The 14,323-nt window shown below is 44.3% G+C and overlaps 1 protein-coding gene across 2 annotated transcripts; it reads right to left on the reverse strand.

The window, feature by feature from the left end:
* Positions 1-16: 16 nt before the first annotated feature.
* On the reverse strand, positions 17-13,526 carry sec24d (SEC24 homolog D, COPII coat complex component). 2 transcript variants are annotated; one of them, XM_079371196.1, is made up of 24 exons: positions 13,202-13,526; positions 11,928-12,133; positions 11,221-11,326; positions 10,867-11,003; positions 10,576-10,722; positions 10,429-10,545; positions 10,086-10,207; positions 9,830-9,941; positions 9,510-9,637; positions 8,125-8,263; positions 7,889-8,004; positions 7,151-7,275; positions 6,212-6,403; positions 5,812-5,905; positions 5,082-5,198; positions 4,809-4,979; positions 4,220-4,316; positions 3,802-3,947; positions 3,561-3,699; positions 3,036-3,154; positions 2,756-2,935; positions 2,452-2,643; positions 2,155-2,244; positions 17-1,622 (listed from the first exon to the last, which is right to left on the reverse strand). In XM_079371196.1, exons 2-24 carry the CDS (start codon positions 12,076-12,078, stop codon positions 1,482-1,484), a joined length of 3,078 nt encoding a protein of 1,025 aa, XP_079227322.1. In that variant the 5' UTR covers positions 12,079-12,133; positions 13,202-13,526; the 3' UTR covers positions 17-1,481. The 2 variants fall into 2 exon arrangements, with proteins under 2 accessions (XP_079227322.1, XP_079227321.1); XM_079371195.1 differs by having other exon boundaries at positions 10,429-10,722; positions 13,202-13,525.
* Between the last annotated feature and the right edge of the window lie 797 nt (positions 13,527-14,323).

Consider the following 14,323-nt stretch of genomic DNA (forward strand, 5'->3'; position numbering starts at 1 on the left):
AACAAGAGCAACAAAAGCTTTGTGAACAGTTTAATTCAGACAGAATCGGTTAAAGGATTTGGAATGAAATGTACTTGGCCAACACCCCTGTCAAAAGGAAACATCCATTTTTTTCCAGTTATATTGAAATATTATAAAGGTACTCAAATGACCTGAGATAAGTTTGCATACAAACCGAGAAGATTGGAATCAGCCACAGACCTCGAGGACATACAGAGTTTAACATATATTTGAACAACTATTATATCAACTTAAGGCATTTGGTAATATTTTGAAAACACACGTTTTGTATTTCTTGTACAAAAAGACTTCTTGTAGGCCATAAGAACGCAACAATAGTTCTTGAATGCATATGTGAATTACAATGAAGCGATTACCTCCTTTAAAAAAAAAAGAAAAAAAAAAAGAACAAAGTACGATGTGTTGCACGTCGTCATTACAGACAACTGATCAGATTAACTTTTGAGTTTCACACAGAAACATTGTGCGATTCTTTTTTTCTTTTTCTTTTTTCTTCTCACTATTGGAAATGTTTGACATTAAACTTCTTCCCTTTTCATGACACATTTAAATAGTTATCCCTAAGTCACCCTTTTCCATTTCGAGGCCCAGTTCTGCGCAGAGAAGGGATTGCTTTTCATCCTGTTTAACATCAACGACTGTATTCAGTACAGTGTTTCTGCACAAGGTGAAGAGAATAGAACAGCTTTAAATGGCCGAAGGATGAGATCATTTAAAAAGGATATGTGCGAATGGAATGCTTCAAGTTAATTATGTTTTGGCTGCATTTCATTTTGGCATTGTTTCCCGCTAAATCTAAAGTATCTCGTACCGTAAATGCGCACACACTGCTTTGATGTTTATTTGAATAAGTTTTCTCAAAAGTTAGATAAAAATAGAAGGCGTAAGCATTATAAATACTATAAGATGTCATATTTGAAGGATAGATTCAGCGTTTGTTTCGAACAACATTTCAACCTCAGGAGTTTGCTCTTTTTCCCGAGGGAACATCTAAAGTATCGCCCCTCGTCATAAACCCACAGCACTGTGAAGTGAAAGTGGGTATTGACTGCACATGTGGAGATATGTGGTATTGCTCTTGCCGGCGGGCTTCATGCCTGAATGCACTCCGGCCTCGGGCGCTGATGTCATCCTGAGCGGCCACAGTCGACCGCGGAGAGGCTGTGCGTGAAATGTTTTTGCGTGTTCGGACCATCTCATCTCTCCAGGGGAGGCTGTTCATGTGACAAGTGGTTACTGGAGGAAAATATTGTGTGTGATGACAACAGCTCATAGGAAAGGCAGCCTCGTACTCTGGGGGTTTAATTGTAAGTTGTTTTTTTTCTGGGTTCATCTTTTGTCTTTGATAAACACTTCCGTCCTGGACCGTTCAGATGTTTTGAGACGGACCCTGTGAAGTTCGTACATGGTCCGTTAGATGCCGTGTTTCTCAAAGCATGAAGGGGGGGGGGGGGGGGGGTTTAAGTGAGCAGCTGCCTGATCTCTTTGTGAACGTAGGAAAGGAAGTCCAAATAGGAAGCTCCGCCGTGCAGCCCCTTATCCTCCACCAGGAACTGACGGAAAAACATCTCCGGTTTGTCTCGCTGCTTCACGATCTGGAGCTGAGGGACGACAAAAGTCAGCAGAAGTTTCGGCGTTTACTCGTGACTTCTTGCGTTCTCTTAAATGTTCTCAACTATTCATTGATGCATTTGTTTGGACAGAAAAGTTTGATTAATAACATTTCGCATACTGTTTGTATTTCTGCATGGTTTTGAATCATTCATATTGAGTGCTCCTAAGAATTAGACCTCTCAGAATGTTGGGACTAATTCCTCTGAAACTGACCAACACTGATGAAACACTTCAAGTAAATGCACCTTTGTTTTCTTGCACGCATGAAGTTCCATTTACTAGGACAATATAGAATCAATTGAAACGTGGAAGTGTGGCTGTTGGATCTTGAGTGTTGTAATTACTGATTTGTTCCACTAGAGGTAGACAGAGATCAGTTAAAGCTGCAGGGCCGTCTCTCACGAGTGTTCCTTAAAATCACGAGCTCCTGATGAGACTCACTGATGTAGATTTTTCTTCTAGTTTTAAAAAGTACAACGGTTCTTGAGACTACGCTGCGTCCACAGAGAGCGTTCTCACCTTCATAGAGTTCGGCCTCTTTTCAAGCAGACTGCTGATGATGGATCGAACCTTCTTAGACAACGGGTTGTCCAGCTCTGGCAGCGCACACTGAAAAACAAAGTGAGACGGTTGGTAAGACCTTGAAGTCATTGACTCTGTCAGTTTTTTTTTTTTTTACACTTAATCATTCTCATTTATTCACTAGATATTCTCTCGCCACACTGTAAGACCTATGAAACCAGGCGCCACACATGTAACAAAGAATGAAAAAAAAAACACTTTCTAACTCTGTTTAATACGTGCGGGTTCTCTGACCATGTGTCCTTGCAAGTGGCCGAGGGAGGGAACATTAAAGAGGCTCTGGGTGAGGTCTGGCGGGCTTGCTTGGCCGAGCCACAGAAACATGGAGTGTCCGTTCTCCAGCAGGAACATGCCTGCGTCTGTCAGACCTTCGCCTGAACAGCGCACGGGGGCGGGGAGAGCCTCGCTGCTGACGTCCATGTTGTGCTGAAAATAATAATAAAAAAATTAAAAAAACAGCGTTACATGCAGTCAGAGTCACACACGAGCTTATTCCGTGTCATTGAGAATGAGGCCCAAGTGTTTGTTTGTTCCCTACCAGCGGGATGAGACGAGGGTAAAGCAACAGCTGCGTGTCCTCCACTCCCATGGCCATGACGGAGAGCCTCTGATGGGCTCGCTCGTCTGTTGCGAGCTCCGTGCTGCCGATCAGAGGAGCACTTTTCATGAGGCTGTTAATGTAGATTGGCAACACCTTCATGGAACTGGGCAGGATCAGCTGCGCGTGGAAAGGAAAGTATAAAAAGGTTCATGTATGCGGGAGAGATCTTGATTTGTCAGATGATGTATCGTCACGTCAGGCGTCGTCCTGCTCTGACCTGGCTGGCAGCGGAAGGGCTGGCGCAGTTTTTCCTGTAGCAGGCCAGCATGTGAGCCGTCTGGTTGACCAGGATCTCCCTCACGTTCTTCAAAGGCTGGTTCAATATGGCACGGTAAGCTTGAGTGGGGCAAAAAAAATTTCAAAGACAGAAGAACAGAGGATAAGACGGGGAATGTGAAACGGGAAAAAAGACGGAAGATGAAATAAATTTTAAAAAATCCGGCAGGAGAATAAAGACCCGACATGGGAGCTTAAGAGTGGAAGAAGGTAAGCTATCGCTATGTGCAGATGACAGAAGGGCTTATCTGAAGTTAATGTGCAACATGTGGTGCTTATTTTCACGTCTCTTTTTCTCATAAATTTGGGAGCAGGAGGAGATTTATCAAGTTATGCATGGGGTAAATTCAGAGAGTTGACTGAACGGTACAAGAGGTGAAATACGGCTTTTTTTTTTTGCATTCGGTTGCCGTGCCAACAATCTGCGCTCCGAGCACGTTACATTCCGAGGAAATGAAGCCGTTACCTGATTTGGCAAAGAAGTTGATGAGGGAGTCTGTCTCGCAGCTCTTGTACAGCTCCACCAGCTGCGAGCTGCAGTTCAGACTGAGGTTGTGGATGCGGAGACGCCTCTGCCCGCCGATTGTAGTGTACAGCAAGGCACACTGGGAAACAGAGTTCCAGTTGAGTTAGAAACCAACCAGTTGAGGATTCGACTCCAGATAACACGCTCTCATTTCGGGGAAAAAAAAACAAAAAACTTTTACCTGCATGAGCGCGCCGGTCTCCTCGCTGAGCGTGTCGTCGTGCTTCAGCTCCACGGTCACCGCCTTGTCGCAATCCACGGCTGCCATCTCTACGTCGGTGGTGTTGTTCATGTGGATGGCGCCGAAGAAGTCTGTGGCTCTGAAGCCTAAGGGAACACACACAAGTAGATTGTTGAGGGAGGGTCGCACCCCATGTCAGCGGGCAGCCCGGGTTCAAGTCCGACCTGTGGCTCCTTTTTCCTACATGTCATTCTCCACTCTTCTGACTTCCTAATCTAACCACTGTCGTCGAAAATAAAGGCATAAATAACATTTAATTTTTATAACTAGATGGAATAACTTTTTATCGTTCACTGAATTTAAAGCTTCTTATAACGCAGCTTTACAAAAAGTATCAGCATGTTTTTTTTTTATATACCTGTACTGGTACGGACTCGCATGATGGCGTCAAATCCGATGCTCTTCTGTACATCTTTCCTCAGGTCTCTGAGGAAATGCTCTCCATCTGTCTCCACCTGGCAACGAACGACAAGAACAACAAACAACCCCACAGTCAGCGGCTCTTTTATTTCAGTGAGTACGACTTTTAGCCAGTAGATGGCAGTGTTGGAATAATGTGGTCTCCTGCTGATGACCAGCAGAGTGATCATAACAGCCCAACCACAGAAGTCCATACGAGGAACATGAAGATTTACTATCATGTACACTTTGAACACGTGTACACAAAAGTTGTTTTTTTTTAAGTGCATGCTTAGGTTGAGTATTAAACTGAATTGTGCAGCTTTAATGTGTTTGTTCAGTTTGGAGGGATTTCCCACGCTTGTTCCACCATTCCTATGGGAGTGTGGCTACTGTGCAAGATCTCAAATGTTGATTCAACTTGCTTTATTTGAGCTTCGGAATTCCTCTGCTGTGCGTAAAAAAACTTTGACTTTCCACAGCTCAGACAGGAAATAAAACCTCAAAGTGTCCTCTTTTGGTTCCCTCGCTAAGTGCCATACATGTACCTGGAAGTTGTTGTACTTGTAGATGGAGCCTCCAGTATGTGACGGCACATCCCCCATGGTTGCCAAGTCGACGTACTGGCTGGGGAACAGGAAGAGGTCGACGCAGCAGCCCTGAGCCACGCACTCCTTTGACAGCTGCTCGTACACTCCTTTCTGAGGCTGGAAGAGAGTCTGAGGGGGGGGGGGGAGAAAAAGTGATGAACTGGGTTAGCAAGCAGCCAGTCAATTCAGTGTAATTCGAGAATGAAGTTCAGTCAGAATCATCGCGCTCACCTTCTCTTTCTCGGTGTTGACCAGCTTCTTGTCGTCCCTGTTCTTCAGTTTGCCGGGGGCCTCGGCCGTGGGAATGGAGGACTGGAAGATGAAGAGCTTTCCGCTGCATTCTGCAGCCTGCAGGGTGGACAAAAGACGGTGTGTAACTTCTCTGTGCTCTGTTCTCCTTCGTTTCATTGTAAACACGGTTAGAAGTTCTCGCATTGGAGCAGAGAGTAATGCGCGTTATCAGTAGAGATCGCCGTGTGCTGAAAAAAAAAAAGATAAACGGACCGAAGATGAAAAGCAACACCCCCGCAAACACTACGAACACGAGCAGGCACGGATAAATGCAGAACCATCAGGCTGGTTGCTGTTGTGTAATGTCACAACTGCTTCCAATTAAAAAAAAAAAAAAAAAGAAGCTGTGTGAACTTTTCCTTCGCTGCGTGCCAAAAGAAAGAGCTCATATCACTGGGAACGTTTGCCGGACTTTAAAGTAAACACACAAACGTATCAGGGAGAGTAAACACTCCTCTGCAGTATTTTTACAAAGTGAAACAATTGTGTGCAGCTTCTCCTCAAGTTCAGATTTCAAAACGATTGAACGCGGCGGAGTGTATTTCGGCTGCTTTAATAATTCGTGGTGAATCGACGATGTGGCTTTCCGAGTGTGCCGATGACGTCTGAGCTGACACTAATCCAGAGAGTCTCTCGCTCCGTGTCGACAGATGTCACGCTGGGAGCTAACCTTGAACGCCTCCACGCCGGCCTGGATGACGGGGGCAAAGACCGTTTCGCTCTCGTTGGTGTCAGCAAACATGTCAGGGATCTGGTCCAGCAGGCTGCAGAGAAGAAAGGGGCAGAGTTAAATGGCTCCTATGTGGCGTCTGAATGTTCCAGAAAAGACTCTGTGCATGCGTTCGGATTCATTTTGAAGAAGAATTGACTGAAGGCATTTGAACCCCACGTCCCAAAAAAAGAAACACTTTCCCTTCCAGGGAAGTGAAGATAAACATTTATTTTGATTAACCAACTTGAACTCCAGAGAGTCTCTCTTCCCCCCCCCACCCCCCCCCACCCCCCTGACTGCATGGTGAGTCCAAGACAAACACGCTCTTCCCGAACGTTGTCAAACAGCCCTTTCTTACTTGAAGATCACGGCCCTCGATTCGTGGTAGCTGACGAGGAAGCCGTCGAGCAGCGGGACGAACATGTCGGCCGTGTCCGACACCACCATCATCTGCGGCTGGGCCAGGGCGCTGTTCACGTTGTAGAAGTGGAGGATTTTGTTGTAGGTGACGAAGCCGACCTTGACGGCGGAGCTCTCGGCACCGTCCTCTCTGGCGAGGGGAGAACAAGGATCAGTGACCGCGCCATGCTTTCCACACTGTCACTGCTCCTGCTAAGACTCCGTTAACTCCAATGATGTGAAGAAAACAAGACTTTTAAAAAAAAAAATTACAGACTTGAAAATCTGCAAAAAAAACTTCTTTTGACTGTAGTAGATGAGTGAGTAAATAAACAATAATATTGTTTTTTATCAGCTGACAAAGAGCAGAATGCTGATTATCACACCATTCAGACATCTTTGGCTACACCTGCATTTACTTACACCAAGCTCTCCTCCAGTGAATTAAACGCATATTAGGCCAACACTGAGGAATTACAAGAGCCGTATACAATTTGAATTGAGCACAGAGATTTCTGTTTTGGAGGACGGCGAGAGTCAGCACAATAATATTTCCATGTTTGGCCTCATCTCTAACGGAGACCCGCCATCTGCAAACCATCAAACAGCACCATTCAGCCGAGGAGAACAAAATGGGGTCGGCTAGAAAATCCACCGAGTTGTTATTTTTTGTTGTTGTTGTTGTTGTTGGTGGTGTGTTTCATTTTAGCAGTGTGAACAGAAATAGTTTCACATTTCAAAAGCGATTCTAATGCACTCTGTGTGTGTGTGTGTGTGTGTGTGTGTGTGTGTGTGTGTGTAGGTGTGTGTGTGTGTGTGTGTAGGTGTGTGTGTGTGTGTGTGTGTGTGTGTGTGTGTGTGTGTAGGTGTGTGTGTGTAGGTGTGTGTGTGTGTGTACCTGGGCAGATTCTCCAGCAGAGTCTTCAGCTCCTCGCAGATCAGTTTGACCAGTCCGCTCTTAATGTTGTTGTACGACACGTCGATCATGAAGATGTAGGCGGGAGGGTTCGACAGCTTGTTGTTCTGCGTGGGGAGGGAAGCAGCGGCTGAATGAGTTACGCCGTTTTGGAAATCTCTCAAGGCTAAACAAACCTGATTTGAACGGGAAAATTGAACTTTAACTCGTGAGTAAGCTCAAACTGGACGAGGTTCTTTTGCTTTCCTGATAGCTTTGGGTCGCTACAGGGAAGACCATGGCTGTTACAAATAGTTGGATGTGAGGACAGTGGCAGGGGGGAGTGTGTGTTTGTGGGGGGGATTGTCAGTAAGACATTGTTATGTTTCCACAGCTACAACCCCCATGACAAGACACTCACCTCACGGGCCTTTGTTTAATATCTGCTCTGTGGAGGTTGTTTATAAGTCATAATAAACAGAGAAAGTAGGACAGTGGGGTGACTCAGTTTTGCCTGATCACCCGGACCCTCTAATGTAGCTCCCATAAATCGATGACATACGCTGGACTTGGAGAAGTGTATCTTCAGTGTTTGGACCGAGCTGAACGCTCTTCAGTTTCAATCTAATCAGCTGCAGTGTCAGTCGGATGATGTTTTGCTGCTGTGTAAACGTTGCTGTGAGGTATGTACATGATCCATTTGGCATTCCTCTGCTTGTTTAACAGAATCCTTCGGTCTACCTTGCAGTACTCCAGGGTGGCTGCGAACTCATAGGACCCCAGAGAGAGCTCCGGCCTTTCGTAGAAGTCCACCCTCCTGCCCATGTGGTCGAGATGTTGGAAATAGGAGACAGGCACTAGGGTATGACAAAGGAGAAGAAAAAAAAAACTGAGTGGGAAAACGTATTCAAAGTGAAACGTTGGCCCGTTTTTTTTCTCGAATTTTCAAATCCAATCAAATAACTTCCTGAACGTACCTTCGTTGACACAGCTGCAGAAACCGCACTGGTAGCGGCGACCTCCGTCAATAAACTGCATGTAGGGACACATGTAGGCCTTGCATCGGTTGCAGCGGACGGGCCCCGTCTCGCCGTGGTTCACGACGTATAGAGGAGTCTGCACGGGGACACGCGGTGTTTTAACACACAATGACAAGCAACGGGTTTTCCTGTGCTCGAAACCCAAAACCCCCTTGCACGTACAGTCGAGTTTATACGTGAAGTTTCTGCTCACAGCGTCTGTGATTCAACGCGCTCATCCTGACGCCTGTAGATTATAAACACGGTGACACAGCAGAGGATGAAAAGCGTAAAACAAAGCATGTTTTCTGAATGAACTCATCTGCCTCTAAACGCATACAGAGCAGGTTCAATGTTAGTGGAAACTTTAAGGGGGAGAGTCGGAGTGTTTACGTTGTCTTAAGGCAGTTTACCCAGGAAGGAGAACCAAACCTGTCGGACAGCCAAGCACTGAAGCGTGCTTTTTTCGAACGAATGCAGAGGACTGTCTTTATCTTTATTCAGTGTATCAGTCGTGTTTATTCACCAGATGAAAGTCGGATCTGAGAGTCCAAAACACTCCAGTTGGATCTCTTTCTGTCTTTTTTTTTTTTTTTTTTTCCCAGGGGTTCCATGCAGATCTCACACGAGCTAATTAGCCTCGGGCCACTTTAGAGAGAGAGAGAGAGACGGCTATCATTGCCTAAAAAGGCCAACTGGTGTCTGGGACAAGGCAAGAGTCGGAGAAAACAGGATTCTTGGACGAGTCAGAAACAGAATAAATTTACTTTTGTAGCACAGCAAAGGTGGCTCAGAGGAACTTACGCTTTTTTTTTTATGTGCTTTTAAAAATGAAAACAAACGTACAAATCTCTATCCTCTTCAAAGCAGATGTCTTATTTAAGGCCTGAATTACTAAAGAGCTGAAACAGTTCAACTCAACTCACATCCAGAAAGTGGCCCTTCTCTGAAAGCACATGGCAAAAAAAAACAACTGTTAAGTTAAAGGGATACTTTTGAATAGTCGAGAATCCAGCCCTCATTTTGCCCTGAGACGGGGAAACAGGGTTTTCCTTTGCCTGAACGTTTTCTTTACGTGACGCAACATGACGATTTTTGAGTCACGTAAAGAGAACATGAAATGGAAAAGTACAGACGGGCTGAGAATATGTGCAAAGATGCAAAGTGGGGAAAAAAAGTTCATCAAAACTCTGGGGCACAATGCTGAACATCAGGACGTTAACCAACATAGCTGACGGACAAGAATCAAATCGAAATCTGTCCAGGACACGATGTGCATATTAACATTTTAGAGTCTCTCTTTTCTTTTTCTTTTTTTTTTTAGGAACACACGTATAACTGACCTCATCCTGAGGCAAACTGGCAAAGGGTTTGATGATGGCAGCCAGGGGCACTTGGCACTGTTTGGCTAGATCTGCAGTGCAAGGTAGAGTGTTGGTGGTGCAGCGCATGAATCTGGGACTGGCGTTGCCTATGGAAACAGAAACATCCATGATGCAGATGTTAAGATTAAAGATGTCACTCTGAGGCATGCAGGGTTTTTGCATGTTAAAAGGTCACTACCAGATAATAACAACTCTCCATTTTAAAAGCTTTTTTAACATTGACATGTCCCCTAAATACTGAGCGCAGAAGGACACGTTTCAAGGTTGTCATGGGTTACCTTGATCCTGCACTGAGAAGTCTGTGGTGACCAGAGGTGGAACCTGTCCCCTGATGTTTGTGCTGTAGACCTTCCCCCCTTGGTTTCTTTGGTCTTCCTCGATGACCTGGGTCTACAACAGACACGTTTACACGTTACAGTATAATCCGTTGTCTCTGGATTTGTCCAGCGTTAAATCGTGACTCTTAACAAACTGCTGGTACAGGACCGAACACGTTGGTATTTGAACGGAGGAGGGTTAAGGAGGTCGACTCACGATGCTGGGGATGGCATCAGCGTCCAGTTTCTTCTGTGGTGGTCCCGCCAGCCCACCTGGTGCTCCTGGGAAGCCCCCTGGCATGCCTGGCTGAGGCCCTGCCATTGGTCCTCCGAATGGCCCTGTACATTTAAACCAAATAAACAGTTTCATGTTTAGAACTGTGTGTGATGGAGTGAGTTTCATTCACTGAAACGAATGCTGTGTAATACTAACCATGACAATATTAGAACCAGGGGCATTTAATGTTATGACCATGTGTCTGAAAGTGATGATTAGCAGCTTTTCTGTATGTCTCCCTGTTGTCAGCTCAGCTTTGTCAGGTGTACAGTGTCACAGTTACCTGCTTGCTGCTGGTATCCTAGTGGACCAGCAGCTCCAGGACCAGATTGCTGGAAACCTCCAGGGCCTGGAGGAGGTGACCCAGGGAAGGGTCTTCCCATGCCTGCCATTGGAGGACCTCCCATTGGTGGACCTCCCGTTGGTGGACCTCCCATTGGTGGACCTGCCATTGCCATGCTTGTTGGGGATGGCTGTGCAGGAGACAATTGGGGGGACATGAGGGGTGTCTGCGGGCCTGGAGGCATCTGTTGCTGGCCCATTGTTGGAGGAGGCGGGCCCTGCATGGGGCCTGGGGCTGCAAAAACCAAGAAAAGACTGTAGCCATTTTTTTTTTTTTTTGAACATCTTCTTTTCTAAGGCTGCTTGATTTCAGTGTACGTCATGTATGCAATATCCTGTCATTAGAATAACGTGGAAAAAAAGTAAAAAGCAGGCTTACCATAATTCCCCAAGTTCATAGAGGTCATCTGATTGGTGAGCTGCTGTGCTGGGTGTGGGGCCGGAGAGGCCATGCTGTTGTATGGAGACTGTAGAGGTTGTCCATATGCAGAGGAAGCAGCTGGTGGAGCAGGATATCTGAGGAACATAAGAACAGTTATCAGTGTAAAAGAAAGTTACAAACTTGATTTGATCTCATTTCCAAACATGCAACAGATACGTTTAAAAGACACAAGTAGTTTATAAAGGACTCCTCATCATGTGTAGAAATCTTTCTTTCGTGTCATTCTCCTCATGTTTGTGCCAGCAGGAAATAAGCAGGACCAAACAGTGGCTGTCCAGGGACGACTGGTACCTTTGTGGGTGCGCACCATTCTGCTGGATGTTTGGATTGTACTGACTGGACACTGGAGGCGGAGGCATTCCAGCAGCAGCAGACGAGACCGGAGATTTCATCAAACCTGCAGCGAGTTAAGGACACGAGTCAATCGTTTCGTTTTCATCTGTAGAGACACAGTGTCTCCAGACAGGTTCCACTTTAGAAGTGATGCTTCACAGAGCTCACTCCGGTAGGTTGTGTTCGACCACCTGAGGTATATGTGATTATTTCCAGTGAGAGTCTTGGGACTGTAGGACTGTTTGTTTGAACTTCCATTTAGAGTGCTTTGATTTTTAGACTAAAGACAGATAAAGTTATGGTGTATTTGCAGTTTTTTTTTTTTTTTTTTTTTTTTTTTAAACGCCCATGCTTGAAATATCAGCCAATGAACTACGCAGGAGTCAGATACTAGAAGAAATCCTATTTAACAACACATTACAATCAGCAAAGTGCAACTCGGATTACTCATATTGTGCAAAGCACTACTGAAGGCGCGTTGTTTTTAAATATTTGTCTCGTCTCCTCTCTGAAAGCTTGAGAATTGTAAGATTCCACAGTTGATACTGTAATGCTCAAAGATGAATGGTGTGATCTTGCTGGGAGACGACAAGATTCAACTTGTGAAATGAAAGCGGCTATCATGTTATTTGGGTCAACAATGCAGGAGCAGAAGCGCTGTGTACCTGTGGGCGGAGCTGTGAAAGACTGAGGCTGTCCCCCATAGTGTCCATAGAGGGGCTGCGCGGGACCAGCTCCAAATCCACCTTGGTAGCCCCCCATCCCTGGCTGGGCCTGGGAGTATGGGGGTGCAGCAACATAACCCTGTTGACTCATGTCGATGGGATGGATGTCACTGTCTTCTCATGCCAGGATGAATGAGTTTGTCAACCTGTCGGGTTGTAAAACGGAAATGTAATGCATGTACGTCAGTGTACTTTCTTTTTCTTAAAGTGAAAAAACAGCCTTTTTTTTTGTAAACACTTTACAGCCAGCATGTGAATGTCTTACATACTGTTTAAAGTCACAACAACAACTGATATTTGCCCTCGTGCAATCATCAACACTCTGTCACATGGACTTTTGACATTGCTTCTTGACAGATAAGACAGGCCTATCCTTCATTATATTATCTTCAACGTGAGATTCCTGCTGTAGGATCAGAAGTACGCCTCAGTTGAATGATAGTTCATAGGCTTGTTTACATCAGCTTGAATGTGATTGGCTCCGACTTATGGATTCTGATCATAATATTTGAGCCTCTTTTTTTTTTTTTATTGTAACTACATCTATTCATTAGTCTTTAGTTTTGGACTAAGGGTGATCAATGATGCTGCTGATGATGACAGTTGTAAATTGTGATTTAAAAAACAGATGGGCCTGTAAATGTATTCATGGTGTGAACCCTTCAAACTGTAAAACTTCACAGCTGAGTCAACAAAAATGTCAGCTGCGTACTTCCAACTGAACGCAATTCCATTATCACTACATAATACACACATGGAAAACATGGAACAAGCAAAAAGAAACTTAAATCAAACTGATTCATTGTCCAGATCAATAGTGAATTGTATCTGCCCCTTCTGAGAGTTGCCACGTCAAAGACCGTTATGATGGCTAAACATCCGAGCATCCCTGCCCTCCTTCAATTCACATCACGCTGACATTACGCACGCCTTATTCTTTTTTACAATGATATATATTCACCGAGAGAAAAACAGCAAACCAAATTATCAAACCAGTGAAGTGACATGACAGCACAACACCGCATTCACAGCTGATAACATAGTGAGAGAAAACGTCTTGCTAGCTACGCGGAAATTACTACAAAGTTTTCAAGCCACACCATAAAAGCATATATTTCAAAAATAAAAAATAAAAAAAAATGCCAAAAACTGGCCCATTAATATTAGATGGTCATGTTGGCTACGTGTGTCAATAGTGTCCTGGTGATATTTACCTGAATATCGGACAGAGTTCGCTCCCGTGTCTATTGCCCTCAGTGAATCAGAGTGCCACGTCAAACTCCACCAAAGCGCCGGTCGCTATGTTGGACGGCAACCGTTTCAAGTTTCTGAAGAAGAAATGCAGCTTCCGGTTTTCCACTTCAAAATAAAAACTCATCCCGAAATAAAACTGTTCTTGAACATGCAAACTGGACCCAAACGTTTAATTAGTTACGGTTATGTATCTTGCCAAGTCGTAGTTAAACAATTTTGTCTGAGACGTCCGCAGAAATGTTTAAGGACGTCAGATTGTGCTTTTAAACTGAAGAGTAGGGAATCAAACTTCTGGTTGTGGTCGACGTATTTTTAGCTAACTTAACGTGGTTGTGGAGTTGTGTCAGGCGCTGTACGCATGCGCTAAATAGAGGGACCCCATACACGTCAGCAGATCAATGAAGGGATGTGAACCTGTGCAAACTAAACTAAACACGTTACCTTTTACACCAAACTAAACACTTTACCTTTTATTCCCTGAAAACAATAACGCAATGACGTCCAGTTGAGATTTAAATAAAAATAATATGGATTTCGTATTAGGATTTGAAAAAGTTGATAGGATTCACATTATGATAGAATTATTGATAAAGCACATATTAAAGCTTTTTACAATCAAAGGTAACATAATGTATCCATTTAGGTTAAATAAATAAGGATGTAGGCCTACATACTGTTAGTCACTGTCATGTAGGGGTATAATGACACAACGAATTTACCAATGAATAGGAAATCATTTTTCTGATATACCCCACGATATCTTCACATTTATCATCTTTTAACAGTAGTGGACCACAAGGCAGTCATGGGAAATATTCGCTGGAAATAAAATAAATAATCTTTAGGAAAGAGTTTCAAAAGGTTATTATAACACTAAAGCATAAAAAAAACATGCATTACATGGCATATTAGGCCTAATACACAACAACATTCCTAGTTTGTGAAGCAATCTGTGATAGGAAGTCAGACTACACAGTACATTTGTTTTGTGTTCTTCGCAATCTTTCATATTCCCTTTAAGACTAAATATCATCCAGATATCCCGGATAACAAAAAAAAGTCCTATGTTGCCGCCCTCTCTT

The sequence above is a fragment of the Symphodus melops genome (assembly GCF_947650265.1).
Source record: "Symphodus melops genome assembly, chromosome: 20".
NCBI classification, from domain to species: Eukaryota; Metazoa; Chordata; class Actinopteri; order Labriformes; family Labridae; genus Symphodus; species Symphodus melops.